The sequence below is a fragment of the Helianthus annuus genome, chromosome 7, assembly GCF_002127325.2.
Source record: "Helianthus annuus cultivar XRQ/B chromosome 7, HanXRQr2.0-SUNRISE, whole genome shotgun sequence".
Classification (NCBI taxonomy): Eukaryota; Viridiplantae; Streptophyta; class Magnoliopsida; order Asterales; family Asteraceae; genus Helianthus; species Helianthus annuus.
Window position 1 is genome coordinate 122,486,734 of NC_035439.2, and position 18,849 is coordinate 122,505,582.

At 38.9% G+C, this 18,849-nt stretch overlaps 1 protein-coding gene across 2 annotated transcripts; it reads right to left on the bottom strand.

Moving 5' to 3' along the window:
* Nucleotides 1–792: 792 nt before the first annotated feature.
* On the bottom strand, nt 793–4,581 carry LOC110869071. Of its 2 annotated transcripts, none has more exons than XM_022118366.2 (5): nt 4,169–4,581; nt 2,940–3,018; nt 2,772–2,859; nt 1,172–1,295; nt 793–1,088 (listed from the first exon to the last, which is right to left on the bottom strand). In XM_022118366.2, exons 1-4 carry the CDS (start codon nt 4,427–4,429, stop codon nt 1,217–1,219), a joined length of 507 nt encoding a protein of 168 aa, XP_021974058.1. In that variant the 5' UTR covers nt 4,430–4,581; the 3' UTR covers nt 793–1,088; nt 1,172–1,216. The 2 variants fall into 2 exon arrangements, with proteins under 2 accessions (XP_021974058.1, XP_021974057.1); XM_022118365.2 differs by having other exon boundaries at nt 1,172–1,298; nt 4,169–4,549.
* Nucleotides 4,582–18,849: the final 14,268 nt, after the last annotated feature.

Consider the following 18,849-nt stretch of genomic DNA (forward strand, 5'->3'; position numbering starts at 1 on the left):
TTATAAATTTTTTTTTCTTGCACTATTTAACTAAAACTCTTTTATTATCTAACCTATTTTTTTTTCTTAATTTCAAATGTTGATTTTTCTTCTATTTTATTACGACTTTATTTTTAGAGTTCTCCTTTTCAACCTATTTTTTCTTAATTTCATACGTTAATTTTTCTTCTTTTATTACAACTTTATTTTTAAGGTTTTCTTTTTCGGTTACTATACCGTATGCCGTTACCATACCAATAATGTAATGAGCCAAACCGATAACGACCAAATTCTTGCCGCAACACGCGGGGTAGTTCCCCTAATTTCAAGGACCATTTATTTATACCAATCTAACTAACTATGTAACTAACTCTATATCTTATGATCATCGACTCGTAGAAAAGAATCCCCAACCGATCTATCCAGCATTCCCTAGGCTTCATCAACCACCACTTCCCACGACGGACCCTTAATCGGCTGTTGTCTATAGTTGTTACCATACACCACCACCTTGAGCCCTTGACCATAAACAACTTGTTTAGGTTTACCGCAACGTTTGGTAGATGTGACCCTGAGCACGAACCATGCTCCCAATCTCCATCACCAACACACTGTTAAACAATTTAGCTCTTTTGGGACCCAAGAATCGGATACCAAAATCCTGCGCTTCTCCTTCCAGTGATCGATTTGAGGCGAGAAGGCGACACCCAAGTCTTTGTAAGTTAGTCGCATGGTAGCCTTGGAAAATGAACAGAAGAAGAGATAGCTGTGAAGATCTCCATGTGGTTGATTTTGTGCAGGTTTAATGACCAGTTTTAACTAAATAACTGCAAGAACAGCATAAACAACTGTATTTATCACTTTAACTCTGATAAGTACATCTCGCACCATGTTTTCGTTTTCCTCGTGAATCAATACCTAAATCCCACATTACATATAATTGGACTAAAGTTGACAAGATATGCAGGCCAGCCGCGTTGTGTCACGGGTCAGAACAGTCCAAATTGACCACAAAAGTCAATAACTGATTCTATAATGAGGATACTAGACAATCTCATGGTTGTAGATTGTAATCATCAAGAGAACAATCCATATGACGCCTCAAAAGCCTGTCGGAACAATGAACTTTTTAGGGTTTAGGGTTTAATGCAAAACGATATAAAATGTATGTAGAAAGAAAGAAAAGGATCACCTCACTACTTTGAAGATGATGAATCCAAGATCCTCATACGCTAACTTAGTTCCTTATAGCGTTTTTGAATTTGTCCAATTCCTCTGACCCAGGGCCGTAAACAGCTTTAATTGTATCTATGCAGCTACTACAAGGAAGAACAACGAAGACCATAAGTGCATACATAACAAAGACTCTCATGTTGGAAATAATTACCCACACTGACTTGTTTAAGATGCGTACTCGACATCTGCACGCTAAAAGTGTGAATCAAGCCTAACTCAACAAGCTCTAGCTCGATCTCAAACCTTAACTGAAGCTCGTTACTTATACGAGATCGAGCTCAAGCTTCATAATTCATATACCAAGCTTGACAAGGCTTGCGAGCCTATTATTTATATCAAAATATTTGTTTTATTTAGTATAAAAATATATAATTACATAATTAATATTTGTTACAAAAAAGTAACTAAATAACAATATTTTACCTTAGATATATAATTATAAAACTAGCGTAAAAATCAAATGCAAATAGGTCTTAACATACAAATGGGTCTTAACATGAGAAGCGTAGAAAGATTTAATTTTTTCAATTTTTTTTAAACTGCTTAAGCATGATGTTTAGTTGCAAAATGTAAAAAAAAAAAAAGAAGAAAAAAGAAAAAAAAAAAATCGTGTAGTTACTCTAGTGGAGTAATTATGTGTAGTTACTCTAGAGTGATTATAATTACTCTACTAGTGTAAATGCACAAACTGTTTTTTAAAGATTCAGGGACTAAAATACGTGCTTGGCAAGATGGGAAAAAAATTCAAAAAAATTCACAAAAAATTAACAATAAAATAAAATTCCCTCCTTTACTTCTCATGTTAAGACCCATTTGTATGTTAAGACCCATTTGTACTGGAACCTTACTCTATAAAACCATTATATACGTAGATAAAAAAAATAGTTAATTATTAATAAATGAGCCAAGCTCAAGCTTGAAAAATTACTCACAAGCTGAGCTCAAGCTTTAGACATACCATGGTTTTAAAAAACGCTTGAGGCGTGCGCCTCAAGGCGCGCCTCGAGGCGAAACGGCCAAAACACGAGTCTGAGGCGCGCCTCATGGGGTTTTTACTGCATATGCGCCTCAGAGGGGCTGAGGCGCTAAGAAAGGCTGCACCTCAGGTGAGCCTCATGAGATTTTCATAGTGGGTTTTGATGTTTTTGACTTTTTGTGTCAATTTCAAGCATTTCATGTCTTTTTATGTATGTTTTTTGATGATTTTGATGAATCTGATGATGAAATTAGTTAGTATTATTATTTTTATAATATATACAATTTTTATATTTATTGATTAATACCGCCTCGGCCTTACGCCTCGTTTCGCCTAGAGGCTTACGCCTCGTGAGGCGAAGGGAAAACGCCTCGAAACTCGTTTCCGTTCTTTTAAACCTTGAGACATACAGTTTGAAACTTGTTGCGTTCGGCTCTCTTATGTTAAAAGAGCTGAGCTCGAGCTTGGGCGGGCACGGGCTAGGCTTGTTTACACACCCTTAGTTACAACGCGTTATTGTAGAATTGTTTCTCTTAGTTTACACCCTAATAACAAACTTATTGAACTTCTATAATCTAACCTGCAAGCTTCATTGTTGAACTTTTTTGGGGGAATCCCATATAAAGTTTCAAAAACATGTGGCTCTACTCGACAAAAGTATGGCCGGTCTGAAATTATAGACTTATGTTATAACATGTATGAGAAGGTGAAAATAATAGTCATGCAAAACTTTAGAAAAAATGCATACCGCCATATATGGAGCATGTTCTTGTGCTTTTCTCATAATGTACGCACCATCCATCAGAACCAACCAACGATTTATATAGCTGAACATAAAGCGGTAAATCACATGTTAAACATAGTATCTAATAACAAAAGTTTTTATATCTCAAAGACCTAAGAACTTTTATTATAAACACATTTTCAACTTTATAAAGATATATTGTAGGCAACAAATAAGGAGGCTGTCAAACATAACAATGTAACATCTCATAAAGAGTCCACAATTGACGTTTTAACTACAAATTTCCTTTAATTTTTTTTTTTTTTTTTTTGTAGACAAAGTAGCGAATACGCCAACATACTTATGAATCTGTTGGCGCTCTGCAGTCATGAGTGATGAACACCTCGTCCGATATAACTAAGATCTCTATTACATAAACTGATTGATGGCACTAAAATCACTGGCAATTTTTAACCCTCAAATCCCGGACCCATTTATTCCTTTCTATATATGTTTTGAATTCTCTATACCTATAACACATATGTTTTATTATTATCCCTTTTCTATCAAGCATGCGTTTTTTCTGCGCCTGCCTAGACAGCAAACGAACAAGCCCTTTGAGCCTTAGCTTGACTCCTATGCTCTTTATACCAAATTCTACTCCAATAAGTACCAAGGGGATTTTTGTTTCAGCTCTTAATGGTTCAGACCTCTTACTGGTTCAGAACTTCATGGTTCTGTTTGTTTCGCGAGCAGATGTCTGAATGGTTTAGACATTTGCCTCCGAATGGTTAAGCATTATACTGAGTCTGAACGGTTGAGACCTCTTATCTGAATTGGTTCGACATTTTCCTCTAAATGGTTAAGCAATATACTGGCTCTTAATGGTTCAGACCTCTTACTGGTTCAGCACTTACCCATTCAGAAGTTGTCAAACAACCCCTAAATCTAATCCAAAGAGTACTAACTAAGTAACTATTAAGCATGATTTTGTGAATCCCACAAACTACATTCAACCTTACAGCAATGAGTACTAACAAGAACAAAATGGTATGCCTATTGCTTACTTAACTCTTAACAAAACCCATGTCAATTTCACTTTCAGAAACTTAAACATTTCACCTAAACCAAAATGTTCCCGCTTTTTCAACCACAACCCCTAATAATGAGCATAATTGGGCCACCAATTTTTCACACACAAACAAAAAGAAACCAAAATTAAGAAATTAATCAAAAATAAGAAATGGGTGTACTTGAATATCAGAAGAATCCTCAAAAATTTCTTCTGGGGAGGGGAAAGAAGGGCCCTTATCCAACTTACAGCACGCACCACAATTCGTTACGCACTGCCATAAAGCTTCTTTTTTCTTGGCACCGAAACCGGCGGTGGTCCTGCTGCCGGAAGCTTTTTTGTGGGTTTTTGTTGAGAGTTTAACCTGCCGTGGTTTTTCCGTCGCCGACGGTTTCACGGCGGCGATAGGATAAGGAACGGCCGTTAACATCGCCCGCGACATTGCAAAAACAGTATTTTATTATTATCTTTTTCCTCTTTTCAACATACACAACACACTAGACTACTAGAGTGTAAAAAGCAGGGTTAGAATAGCTTCATAAACAAGTCGGTTTAGCCGAAACCGATTCGGTTTATGAATTAGATTTGAAAATCTTTGCCAATCCGAATTGGCTTGGGTTGGGTTCTAAACCGGTTTAGACTCAAACCTATTCTAACATGGGTTTTAAACCGGTTTTGACCTAAACCTGATCGTTTGATGAATTGATTGTAAATTGGAAATCTCAAATTGCCGAGTTGAGTCGGGTGCAGGCTTTTTGTGTATAAGGTCGGGTTGTTAAACTAGCTTGACAGGCCCAAACCGGTTTTACACATATTGGTGAATAGTGATTACACAACAATCAAAGGTTTTTTCCTTTAAAGAATGTTATGTTTTTTAACAAAGTTAAATCTAAAAGAATGATGCATGTTTCAGATAAATGAGAATAAAATAAAGCATGGGCTTTTGGATCTCACTTCTTTAGGTACATATTATATATATTAATGTTTTCTAAACCTATTTATACATAAGGGTGAAAGCGTGCATGCCTATTTTATTTTATTTTATTTTATTTTACTTTACTTTATTGGGGATTATTCATGAATAATGTGTTAGTGCTGACATAAGCCATACTTTTCTGAGTGGTTCAAAGAGGTGGTGGTTTTTTTCCTTCTAGTCAGTGGCGGACTTAGGAATTTTTTTCTGAGGGTGCGGAATATTTTCAAAGATTTTAGACCCTTAGCTGTAAAAAATATCAGTTCATAGCAGGTCGGGTCGGGTCGGGTCGGGTCGGATCATCTAATACAAAAGAATATCAAACTAAAATTTACAAATCATCAAAAACACGTCAAACGTAGGGCTGGCATATCGTGTATACCTGTACACGATAAGACACGATACACGAAATCCCATACACGAACACGACACGATAACTTATAGTGTCCTTTTTTTCAAACACGAACACGACACGATATAAACGAAAATTACCTGTTAATACCTATTAACATGACTGTTCGACTGTTATACACGAAAATTACCTGTTAATATCTGTTAACACGAACACGACATGCTATCTAAGAGTTATAGAGGGAGTTTAGGGTTTTAATTTTTTTTTTTTTTTTTGAGTTGAATGAGGAATGAAAATAGAAAGGAATTAAGGAACCTACACGCACATGGCTCATGGCTGATGAGTTTTATTTAATTTAATTTCTTATCGTGTACTAACGAGTATTAACAGGTAAACAGGTATTTAACCTGTTTATACACGAAAATTAACAGGTAATCTCGTGTCTACCTGTTTGGTACACGATACCTGTTAAGGCCATACACGATACCTGTTAACTTCGTGTAGGTTTATGTCGTGTATTCGTGTAAAATTGCCAGCCCTAGTCAAACGTCATTACGAATTACAAACGTATTTAAAATTGTGCCCTACAGGTTTTTTTTTTTTTTTTTTTGAAATATATCCAAAATATCATCTAAAGATACTAAACACGCCATAAGTTCATTATATTCTTACTCATTATTCCTAACACATATAATTTGCTCCATTAGTTCATACAACAACACTAAACACTTAAATAAAATAAACAATCATGTTCAACCATAGCCTATAACTTTCAATTATATTTTTAAACATTCAAGCCCTAATATTAAAAGTTGATTACTTGTAACTAATCATTTAAACAAACAAAGCTATAAATAAAACAACAAAGTCATTTAACTACAAATCTAGAACAACAAAAAAATATAAAAAGATCCCCCTTACACATCTATATTTTCGTCTAATCATTACATAAAACAAAATAAATAAATAAATAAACCATACTAGTTCTATATTGGAATTCTGACGTAATATGGATCGGTACAACCGGAATTTTGGTTTTTCTGGTAAAAAAAAGCCACCAGGTCGTGAGCAGTGGCGTCAAGTCGCTGGGAGTTTTTTTGGGGGCGGGATTTGGAAATAGAATGGGTGGGTGGGTTTGGGTTATTTTATTTAGTTCAAATTTCTTTAGGTTGGGTTTGGGCTTGTGTTAATAAAAATTGATTGCAGATTGGGCTTTGATTGGATTAAATAATTAAGGAAATAAATGGTTAATAATTATTTTTTTTCTAAGTGGGGCGGTTGAAAATTTCAAGGGGTGCGGGTAAAAAATTCCAAGGGGTGCGTTCGGGATTTCTGGCGAAAAATAATACTAAAATTTTTTTTTCATAGTGTGCGCCCGCCCACCCTAACCTTAATGTGGGTACGCCCCTGCTTCTAGTAGTGTTTTTATGTTAAATATATTTACATGTTGAATTAGACATAAAAGTAGCTAGCAATGGTGGGGCAGCTAGATGCGTGTCCTATTAATGGGTCGCATCAAGTTCGAGACTAGGTACGGTTGAGTTTTAGTCTTTTTTTTTTACCCAATTAGGCCCAATATTGAATATTGGGTTTGGTTCAGGGAAAGCTATTGAATCGCCTTGATATTTTTTATGTTGATGTTGGATCTCAAAAAATAGTTAGAAAATCGTAGTGGTAAGGGTGAATAATGCCCCTACTCTTGGGCGTTTTTCGACATATGGCAGTTCAGTCAGCAAGGGGCATTATTGGGTGTTTTTCTAAAATGGGTGTAGTGGAGATGTGTATTATGTTAAAAAGGGGTTTAAAGAATTAATTAAAACAAAAACTAACAAAAAAGGGGATTGGTCAAGAAAAAGTGGGATACATCTGATTGGCCACCAAAATACCATTTGAGCGTGTTTTAAATCACGCTGGGGGGGGGGTCTTTTTTGCGAAATCATGCTGAAACACGCCCAGGGGGCGGTGGTTGGGCGGTATTGGGCGTTTTTGGTGGCTTTTTTTTGAAAAAAACCACGTCCATTACGGATGGTCTTAGGAGAGACTGTTAACCGCCTCTGTTTCATAACTCTGTCACTAATTTCCCGCCATGACACGCGATTGGAAATACTAGTTGATTATTATGTTTGCTAGGATGGTAGGCCTATTTGAGCCCAAATAAATTATTAATCTATTCTGAATCTATACTATATAATAAAAGAAACCAATAAAGAAACACATATCATTCATTGGAGCCATCTATTTTTATAGATAATTAATATAATTAAAAGATAATTATACAATTAAACTTAATATAAATTTAAACAATTCATGATAATATAATATTTTAAAATATTTATCAGATTTCAAAATTATTTATCCTGAAATTAACGTAAATGATTTATTTATTTTATTAAACTAAAGTAGTTAAGGGTATAAACTATTTCAAAAATGTTTAAAACGGGTTTATTGGTTCTATATTTTTATTTACATGTTTAATTCTCAACTCAAATACGGTAATCACTATGTTTACGTGAAATTTATAAGAACCATCACTGCAATCACCCCATCCATCGTATATCGAGTATATCCTTTATTTTTTTAAGATATAAATTTTTAATAGATTCAATCAACCCGTGTAATAAACAAGGTTTTTTAAAGATATAACATTTTTATTTTTTACTATACAAAATTACATTTATGCAACTCGTGTAATACACGGGGTTTTAAAAATATAACTTTTTTATTAGTAGTATATAAAATTAGATTTATTTAATCCATATAATACATAGGGTTTATAAAGATATAACTTTTTATTGTTTGGTATATTAAATTATATGTGCTCAACCTGTATAACACATGAAGTTCTTAAAAATGTAACTTTTTTCATTATTTAATATATAAAATTAAATTTATTCAACCCGTACAATATACGGGGTTCTTAAAGATATAACTTTTTTTATTATTTAATACATAAAATTACATTTATTCAATCCATGTAATAAACGAGATTTTTAAATATATATTGTTTTATTGTTTGGTATACAAAATTGCATTTATTCAACACGTGTAATAAACGAGATTTTTAAAGATATATTTTTTATTATTTGGTATATAAAATTTCATTTATTCAACGCGTGTAATACACGGGGTTCTAACCTAGTATCAAATATACCACCTTCACAATTCGGCATATTAGGCTAACTGGGTTAAGCTATGTCATTTGTCAAACTAGTTAATCTTTGTTCTTGAACGGCCAACGAATCCTCTAAATACTTGTGAAATTCGCCACATCGGGATACACTCGCTTTCGAACCGGGGAAAACCCTCACCTTGGGCCGAAGCCCGTGAACACTCGCCCGAAGGCACGACAGTGCGGCGAGGTAAAACCCGATCAGTTCAAGGATCGAACTAATGAACTCCACCTATTCGCCTAGTCGCACATCATCACCAGGTGTCGCGAGAAATAATGGGGAGGGCAGAAATCTAACACGGGTCCCTGTTAAGCCAAATATTTAATTGTCATAAGTTAGAGGGTTATTATTATAACTAGTAGAATATATATATACCTCTTTGTAATCAATATTGAATAATGTATGAAATTATGAGTTGATATGGTATCAGAGTCTATCAACTTGTAAACCCTAAACAACCCCCACTCGCCGCCGTCAACTACTTCCCAAAAATCAGCAACAGCAATCGACCTGCAACTTGATAACATACTTCCTAAACAATTTTTTATTGTTTTCGAGAAACAACAGAAGTGGGGAATTCTTTTCGAAAAACAAGAGATAGTGGAGGAAATATTATTGTTTTTCGAAAAAAAGGCTGAAAAGAATTGAAGTTAGTGGACGTGAAACTTGGGGGTTCCTAGGAGGTTTCTGTTCGACAACATCAAAAAGGAAAATCCCAATTATTATTGCAATTGTTTTTCGAAAACAAAAGCAAAGATGAGCAACAGCCGTCAATCAACGTTATCTGACGAACAATCGACCTGCAACTTGCCTACCTCAGGTATCAAAAATCACTGTTTTTACTCATCATGACAACGATTACTGCTTTCAGCATTCAAGAACGTACATCCCATAATTCCCACAAGTTTGCATTCAATCTTACACCAAACAATTATGGCTACTGGAAAGCCATGATGGAACCGTTTTTAAAGGTCAATGGATTATATTGTTATGTTGACAACACGTTATCTTGCCCGGAAGAGAAAATTACAACTGGTGATGCTACTACTACAAACCCTAATTTTACAAACTGGATTGCTAATGATGCACACGTCCGCATGATCATTATATCCACCGTTTCTGAGTCTTCGTTTCAACACATCCAAGGAGACACGGCTCGGGAAGTGTGGTTAAGTCTAGCACGTGCATATGCTCCTTCGAATTCATCTCATGAGTTCACACTAAAAACGCAGCTTTTAAAGATTTCAATGAAAGATGGTGAAAAAGGTATCGATTATCTCAGCTGTGCTCAAGAATATGCAACGGCTCTTGCAAATATTGGTGAACCCATCAAAGACAAAGATCTCGTCATGCTTACTATAGCTGGTTTACGTGAGGAATACCATGGTTTGAAAAGCAACCTTCTTGCCCGCTCCCCATCGGTTCAATTTAACGAGCTTCACGATCTGATTGGTTGTGACAACTCGAGTTTCCGAGATTCCACTTTCGCATTTATTGCACGTTCACTGTTTGTTTAGTTGTTTACTTGCACAATTAGTTTGCTTTGTAACTGTATACGTTTTGGTTCAATAAAGTGTATTGTGATTGTGCATGGTTATGTGTTAAGTGTTGACAAATACATGAACTTGGTGATGAAACTGTAAATTGTATGTCTTGAGCATGTATTATGTAATAGATAATACTTAAGGGTGTTTAGTGTTATTAGTGAAACCTTAACAACTCTTAACCCTAATCCCCTTCACTAATCACCACACAATCATCAGACGTACCTAAGATTCCTCTACAATTCTCTCTACAATCATCTTCTTCATCATTGGCACAAGCTCTCAATCATCACTCTTGATCCCTCTCGTTATCTAGAATCAATCCAAGGTAATTGTTTAATGGTTATTTGTTGTTATTCATTGATTGTTGATTCATGCAAAAAACCCTAGTTCTTCATATGATGATTCTGTGTTTATAGGATTGATTGTTGTGAAATGGTTAATGATCAGTTGTGTAATCATTGCTGAATGTTAAGACGCCTGTTATGATAGAATATTGATTGTTGATTTGATTACTGCAATACGAAAGTATGAGATTAGGGTTTTTGATCGTAGCCTGTAAACGTAACTGTTCCATTGATTCTATAGAATGGTTTTAGAATTCACGCTTGTTGAAAACTCTGAGTTTTATAAGGAATGACTGTCTGAGTTTTATGCTTATGCCTTGTCCTAATTTTATTAAAGATTGAATGCTAGGTCCGAGTTTTTAGTAGTGGGGTTTGGTCTGACTTTTGTTTGTGATGCATATGGTCCGACTTTCAAGAGGGGATGTTTGTCCGAGTTTTTATTGAAGGCAAAGTCTGAGTTTTGTGATTTATATGGGATTTCGTTGAATGACTGACAAAGTAATTCCGTTAGCTGCTAACCCTGTTAAGTTGACTGTCAACTCGGTTAATTCTGATTTGACCCTGTTGTTTCCGATTAGCTCCGTTACGTACGTTAACTATGTTAGATGTATTGATTCTGTTAAGCATGCTGACTAGGGTACATATCTATGCTGAGCATGCAATGTATGATAAGAATGTCATCTCTATGTTAGGCATGACAAGCATGATTAACTATGTTAAGTATGACAACTTGGTAAGGGACTTGCATGTGATTTGGAACCTCGTATGGAATGATTAATTGTTTATGCATTGCATGATGTAACTGGCAAACACACTCCGCGATATTGAGTGCATGCGAAACCTTACAATCCTGTACTGATTGAACATACGTGTATAAATATAGGACTTGACTGATTACTTGTGAACATACTTTAGCATACCGAGCAAACCAAGGTGAGTTCACACTCTTTACCAAGGCATGGGATTCCCAGGGATTGGGAATGGGTTGAGTGATGGAATTGAACAATTTCTCATACTTACACGGTTACTAGACTATCTACCATGGTCCTCGGGTAAGCAGGACACTTACGTAAAACCTACGTAAACAAGTACACACTACTGTCTTCTGGAGTCAGGAAGGACACTTACGTAAAACCTATGTAAACTCACACATGCTACTGTCTTCCGGAGTCAGGAAGGACACTTACGTAAAACCTACATAAACCCCCGCGTACCCCTATCCTCGGTTGTGAAGGATACTTACGTAAAACCTACGTAAAGCTTGTACGTACTACTGTTCTCGGGTTATGAAGAACACTTATGGTTACGAATAGTCTAGTGTATATGCAAACATGGGAAGCCCCCACCAATAGAACATACTATCGGCCCAGTAGAGCCACGCATTACGAAACAGAGTTACTATTACGAACTTACTTACTGTGAACTCGCTCAACTAGTTGTTGACTCTCTGTTACATGCCTTGCAGGTCGTTAGGTATACATGGAGCTTGCATAGGGAGGCGCGGTCGTTGTGGACAAGGATCGTGAATGCTTGACTTAAACATTATGACATTACATACTTTAATTATGATTGGGCTTTTACTCGGATGCTTCCGCTAAACTTTGTCATTATACTTATGTTTTGGAACACCTTTCATATGGATTGGTTTGGTTAAATAACAATTACTTTTACTCTTTACGTTGTTCTATATGATTGGTGGCTTGATCCTGGTCAGTCACGCTCCCAAGCGGTGATACTCCGCAGGTGGATTTTGGGGGTGTGACAGATTGGTATCAGAGCCATTGGTTATAGAGAACTTGGTTTTAATATGGGGAAAACATTTTTATTAAAACCAGACTATAACCAGTACAGAGCTCAATGATCCACAACGACGCTTCGCTCCACGTGCAAGACTCAACATCCTAGGTAATATGGTTTATGTTTATTGCCTACATGCTAGAATTGCATAGAATTTTGCTCGTGGTATGCTTAGATTACATTGCTTACTATTCGTTATTGCTTGAGAACACCTGTGTGCTTACTCTCTTCTGTCATTTCACTATTCGCGAACCTCCCTCACTTTCGTTACATTTGCTATGAAGATCATGGTCGGACGTATCAATTTGACTCAAGCCCAGTTGATGGCTCTCATTAACGAACAAATTGCTGCGGCACTTGCAGCCATGCAAGCAGGAGGTCAACACGCTCAGCCACCTGTTTACACCTTCAAAAATCTCAAGGATTGCCGACCTAGTACCTTCAGTGGTACTGAGGGAGTTGTAGGCCTCCTCCATTGGTTCGAAAAGCTCGAAACTGACTTTGAGGTGCGTGATTGCCCTGAGTCTCGTAGAGTAAAGTTTGCTACTGGAACACTCAAAGGTGCTGCATTAACCTGGTGGGAAGCGCAGGTTCAGATGTTAGGGCTGGCAGCTGCTAATGCCACCCCCTGGAACAAGTTCAAGGACCTAATTAAGGAAGAGTTTTGCAGTCGGGAGGACATCCACAAACTAGAGGTAGAGTTCCTCAACCTACAGATGGCGGGATCTGAAATTGAGGCTTATACGAAGAGATCAAATGAATTAGCCACATTTTGTCCCACTATGGTAGACCCTCCCACCAAACGCATCGAGCTGTATCTCAAGGGTCTGGTGCCCGAAATTCAGAGTCATGTGACCGCAGCTAATCTTGGCACTATCCAGCAAGTCACTCGGCTTGCTCATCGTCTCACAGACCAGGCAGTAGAACAAAACAGACTACCGAAACGTGTTAAAGCTGTTACTACAGGTGCTCCTAATGACAACAAACGCAAGTGGGATGGAAACCTGAGCAAGGGAAGGGATTAATTCTGGTTCAGCCTCTGGCGCAGCAGCAAAAGATAGATGACTACCAGAGTCCCAGTCAGTAGTTTTCTGGTAGTCGTGGGCAGAGTGGATATCGAGGAAATCATCCAAAGTGTAACAGATGCAATAGGCACCACAGCGGTCAGTGCAACAAGGGTCGTTGTCAGAGGTGTCTCAAGATAGGTCATGAAGCTAAGGATTGTCGAAGCTCACGTCCTGTAACTCAAGAACAGCAACGGCCGCCTCAATCTCCACAGAATCAGCAGCAACAACAGAGTTTTAAGGGATGTTTTCAGTGTGATTCTAAAGATCACTACAAGAGACATTGTCCGCGAATAAACCAGGGCCAGACTCAGAACCACGACCATGGAAACAAGGACGACAATGGGGATAGCGCTGGGGGAAACAATGGAAACAATGACGCCGGGGCCGCATATACGTGATTGGTCAGGGTGACGCAAGGAACGATCCTAACGTAATAATGGGTAAGTTTCTCCTCGACGACTTTTATGTTACTGTCTTGTTTGATTCGGGCGTGGATACCAGTTATATGTCCTTGAAAGTTAGTCAAATGTTAAAACGTGCACCAACTCCCTTGAACACCAAACATGTTGTAGCGTTAGCTGACGGTAAAAGTCTAGAGGCCATGCACATAGTTCAGGGTTGTAATCTTATCCTCGCTGGTCAGACGTTCTCTATCGATCTCATTCCTATAGTTCCGGGCAACACCTATAGCTCGCGCACCGTATCGCTTAGCTCCATCAGAATTAGAAGAACTATCGACGCAGCTACAAGAACTCTTGGATAAGGGATTTATCCAACCTATCTCTTCGCCTTGGGGAGCTCCAGTGTTATTCGTGAAAAAGAAGGACGGTACCTTCAGGATGTGCATAGATTGCCGCGAACTCAACAAGGCGACAGTGAAGAACCGCTACCCTCTGCCACGTATTGACGACTTATTCGACCAGTTGCAAGGGTCGAGCTACTACACCAAAATTGATCTGAGGTCAGGTTACCATCAGTTGAGAGTCCGGGATGAGGACGTCTCCAAGACAGCATTCAGAACTCGCTACGGCCACTACGAGTTTCTAGTCATGCCATTTGGGCTAACGAACGCGTCTGCAGTTTTCATGGATCTTATAAACAGGGTGTGCAAGCCATATTTAGACAAGTTCGTGATTGTTTTCATCGACGACATCCTGATTTACTCCAAGAGTCAAGAGGAACACGAGCAGCACCTGCGTCTTATCTTGGAACTTCTTCGAAAGGAACGACTGTACGCCAAGTTTTCAAAATGTGACTTCTGGCTTCGTGAAGTCCATTTCCTAGGCCATGTGGTAAACAAGGATGGGATTCATGTTGATCCATCCAAATTAGATTCGATCAGGAACTGGCCTGCACCGCGTACACCAACGGAAATACGCCAATTCTTGGGTTTGGCGGGTTACTACGGACGGTTCATCAAAGACTTCTCAAAGATTGCACAGCCGCTTACTCTACTGACACAGAAGGGTGTCACCTATCGTTGGGGTAACCCCCAGGAAACCGCTTTTCAGCACTTAAAGGATAGACTTTGCAGTGCACCTATCCTCTCATTGCCAGAGGGCACGGACGATTTTGTGGTCTATTGTGACGCATCGATACAGGGGCTTGGTTGTGTATTGATGCAGCGAGATAAAGTTATTGCTTATGCGTCACGTCAACTCAAGATTCACGAGCGGAACTACACGACACACGATTTAGAACTGGGAGCTGTTGCTTTCGCGCTTAAGATATGGCGACACTACCTGTACGGTACCAAGTGCACTATTTACACCGATCACAGGAGTCTAGAGCATATCTCCAAGCAGAAGGAATTGAACATGCGTCAACGTCGATGGGTTGAACTACTGAACGATTACGAATGCACCATCAAGTACCATCCAGGCAAAGCCAATGTTGTGGCTGATGCCCTCAGTCGAAAAGATACTTTACCTAGACGCGTGCGAGCACTACAGCTTACTATTCAGTCTGGTCTTCCTGCACAGATACGAGATGCTCAGGTAGAAGCATTGAAACCAGAAAACGTCAGGGCTGAAGCCCTACGCGGCTCAAGGCAACAATTAGAACAGAAGGAAGACGGCGCCTACTATGTAACAGGACGCATTTGGGTTCCACATTATGGCAATTTACGCGAGCTGGTAATGGATGAAGCTCACAAGTCTCGCTACTCAGTACATCCAGGTTCGGATAAAATGTACCACGATCTCAGAACTACATACTGGTGGCCTAGCATGAAGGCCCACATAGCAACATACGTCGGCAAGTGTTTGACCTGTGCAAGGGTCAAGACCTAGTACCAGAAACCCTCAGGCCTACTTCAGCAACCCAAGATACCACAATGGAAATGGGAAGAAATTTCCATTGATTTTGTTACTGGCCTGCCTAGATCCCAGCGTGGGAACGATACTATTTGGGTGATCGTAGATCGACTCACAAAGTCTGCTCATTTCTTGGCTATCAAAGAAACGGATAAGTTCTCTACCTTAGCAGACGTCTACTTGAAAGAAGTTGTTTCGAGGCATGGAGTGCAAATCTCTATTATCTCAGATCGTGATGCACGATTCACTTCGGAACTCTGGCAAGCAATGCACAAATCTTTTGGCTCTCAGTTAGACATGAGCACAGCTTATCACCCTCAGACGGATGGGCAGTCTGAGCGCACGATTCAAACCCTGGAAGACATGCTTCGGGCATGTGTTATTGATTTCGGCAACAGCTGGGAAAAGCATCTCCCTTTAGTGGAGTTTTCGTACAATAACAGTTACCACACCAGCATTCAAGCCGCTCCGTTCGAGGCATTGTACGGACGTGAATGCCAGTCACCTCTCTGTTGGGCAGAGGTGGGGGATAGTCAAATCACAGGTCCAGAACTTGTAGTTGATGCTACTGAACGAATTGCACAGATACGACAACGCATGGCGGCGGTTCGCGACCGTCAGAAAAGTTACGCTGATAAGCGCAGGAAACCGCTCGAGTTCCAAGTTGGGGATCGAGTGCTACTCAAAGTCTCACCCTGGAAGGGTGTGGTTCGTTTTGGTAAGCGAGGTAAACTCAATCCACGATATGTTGGACCGTTCGAGATCATCGAGAAAATAGGCAAAGTGGCCTACAAACTGAACCTACCAGCTGAACTAGGTGCAGTTTACAATGTTTTCCATGTATCGAATCTGAAGAAGTGCCTGTCAGATGAGACCCTCATTGTTCCTTTGAACGAACTCACTATCGACGAGCGGTTGCAGTTCGTCGAGGAACCAGTAGAAATCACGGACCGGGATGTTAAGGTCCTCAAGCACACTAGAATACCTCTTGTACGAGTTCGTTGGAACTCCCGTCGTGGCCCAGAGTTCACATGGGAACGAGAAGACCAAATGGAACTCAAATATCCCCAGTTATTTCAAAATCGTGCAACCACTCCTGAGGCTGAAGCTACTACAGAATTTCGGGACGAAATTCCAAATCAACGGGGGGATGATGTGACACCCCAGGAAAACCAGTAAACGATACAACTTACCTAGCTTCCTTAGTAACCGCATGCTAAATTTTGGGACGAATTTCTTTCAAGTTGGGGATAATGTGACAACTCGAGTTTCCGAGATTCCACTTTCGCATTTATTGCACGTTCACTGTTTGTTTAGTTGTTTACTTGCACAATTAGTTTGCTTTGTAACTGTATACGTTTTGGTTCAATAAAGTGTATTGTGATTGTGCATGGTTATGTGTTAAGTGTTGACAAATACATGAACTTGGTGATGAAACTGTAAATTGTATGTCTTGTGCATGTATTATGTAATAGATAATACTTAAGGGTGTTTAGTGTTATTAGTGAAACCTTAACAACTCTTAACCCTAATCCCCTTCACTAATCACCACACAATCATCAGACGTACCTAAGATTCCTCTACAATTCTCTCTACAATCATCTTCTTCATCATTGGCACAAGCTCTCAATCATCACTCTTGATCCCTCTCTTTATCTAGAATCAATCCAAGGTAATTGTTTAATGGTTATTTGTTGTTATTCATTGATTGTTGATTCATGCAAAAACCCTAGTTCTTCATATGATGATTCTGTGTTTATAGGATTGATTGTTGTGAAATGGTTAATGATCAGTTGTGTAATCATTTGCTGAATGTTAAGACGCCTGTTATGATAGAATGTTGATTGTTGATTTGATTACTGCAATACAAAAGTATGAGATTAGGGTTTTTAATCGTAGCCTGTTAACGTAACTGTTCCATTGATTCTGTAGAATGGTTTTAGAATTCACGCTTGTTGAAAACTCTGAGTTTTATAAGGAATGACTGTCTGAGTTTTATGCTTATGCCTTGTCTGAATTTTATTAAAGATTGAATGCTAGGTCCGAGTTTTTAGTAGTGGGGTTTGGTCTGACTTTTGTTTGTGATGCATATGGTCCGACTTTCAAGAGGGGATGTTTGTCCGAGTTTTTATTGAAGGCAAAGTCTGAGTTTTGTGATTTATATGGGATTTTATTGAATGACTGACACAGTAATTCCGTTAGCTGCTAACCCTGTTAAGTTAAGACTGTCAACTCGGTTAATTCTGATTTAACCCTGTTGTTTCCGATTAGCTCCGTTACGTACGTTAACTATGTTAGATGTATTGATTCTGTTAAGCATGCTGACTAGGGTACATATCTATGCTGAGCATGCAATGTATGATAAGAATGTCATCTCTATGTTAGGCATGACAAGCATGATTAACTATGTCAAGTATGACAACTTGGTAAGGGACTTGCATGTGATTTGGAACCTCGTATGGAATGATTAATTGTTTATGCATTGCATGATGTAACTGGCAAACACACTCCGTGATATTGAGTGCATGCGAAACCTTACAATCCTGTACTGATTGAACATACGTGTATAAATATAGGACTTGACTGATTACTTGTGAACATACTTTAGCATACCGAGCAAACCAAGGTGAGTTCACACTCTTTACCAAGGCATGGGATTCCCGGGGATTGGGAATGGGTTGAGTGATGGAATTGAACAATTTCTCATACTTACACGGTTACTAGACTATCGGCATCACCATCGGCTCCTCAGGCAAACTATGCTAATCGGACTGCTTCTTCAAGACCGACCCGTGGATACGGTCGGGGCGGTGCGTTTTCTCGCGGGGGCCGTGGCCGTGGTGGTTCACAAGGCTCTCGCCAATTTGCTTGGGCGTCCACTCAAAATATGGTTTACGGTCATTAAAATAGGTGCGGTATTGGTCATATTCCCTCACAGTGCCCGAATCACACTGGCTCTTCTCGTGGATCACCTCAAGCGAATTACGCTAACTCTGAGGCAGGCTCATATACTACTTGGACATCGGATACAGGCGCTAATTCCCATGGTACTCCCGATCTTGCTAGTATGGACAACTCGGACGTCTATTACGGTAATGACTCCCTCTACGTTGGTAACGGTAACTCTCTTCCAATTCTTCACGTTGGTTCAAAATCCTGTTTTACCTCAAACAAAAACTTACAACTTAACCACGTACTTCATGTCTCGGGCCTACAACGTAACCTACTTTCTGTTCACAAATTTTGCAAAGATAATAACGTTTTCTTTGAATTTCACACTTCTTTTTTTTGTTGTGA

Excerpts from the sequence above, each read along its gene's own strand:
- LOC110869071 (XM_022118365.2), bottom strand. The coding sequence starts at position 4,429 with ATGTCGCGGGCGATGTTAACGGCCGTTCCTTATCCTATCGCCGCCGTG. Across the intron at positions 2,860-2,939 it reads AACATGCTCCATATATGGCG|ACCGGCCATACTTTTGTCGA; the intron begins GTATGCATTTTT and ends CTATAATTTCAG. Across the intron at positions 1,299-2,771 it reads TTCAACAATGAAGCTTGCAG|TAGCTGCATAGATACAATTA; the intron begins GTTAGATTATAG and ends TCTTCCTTGTAG.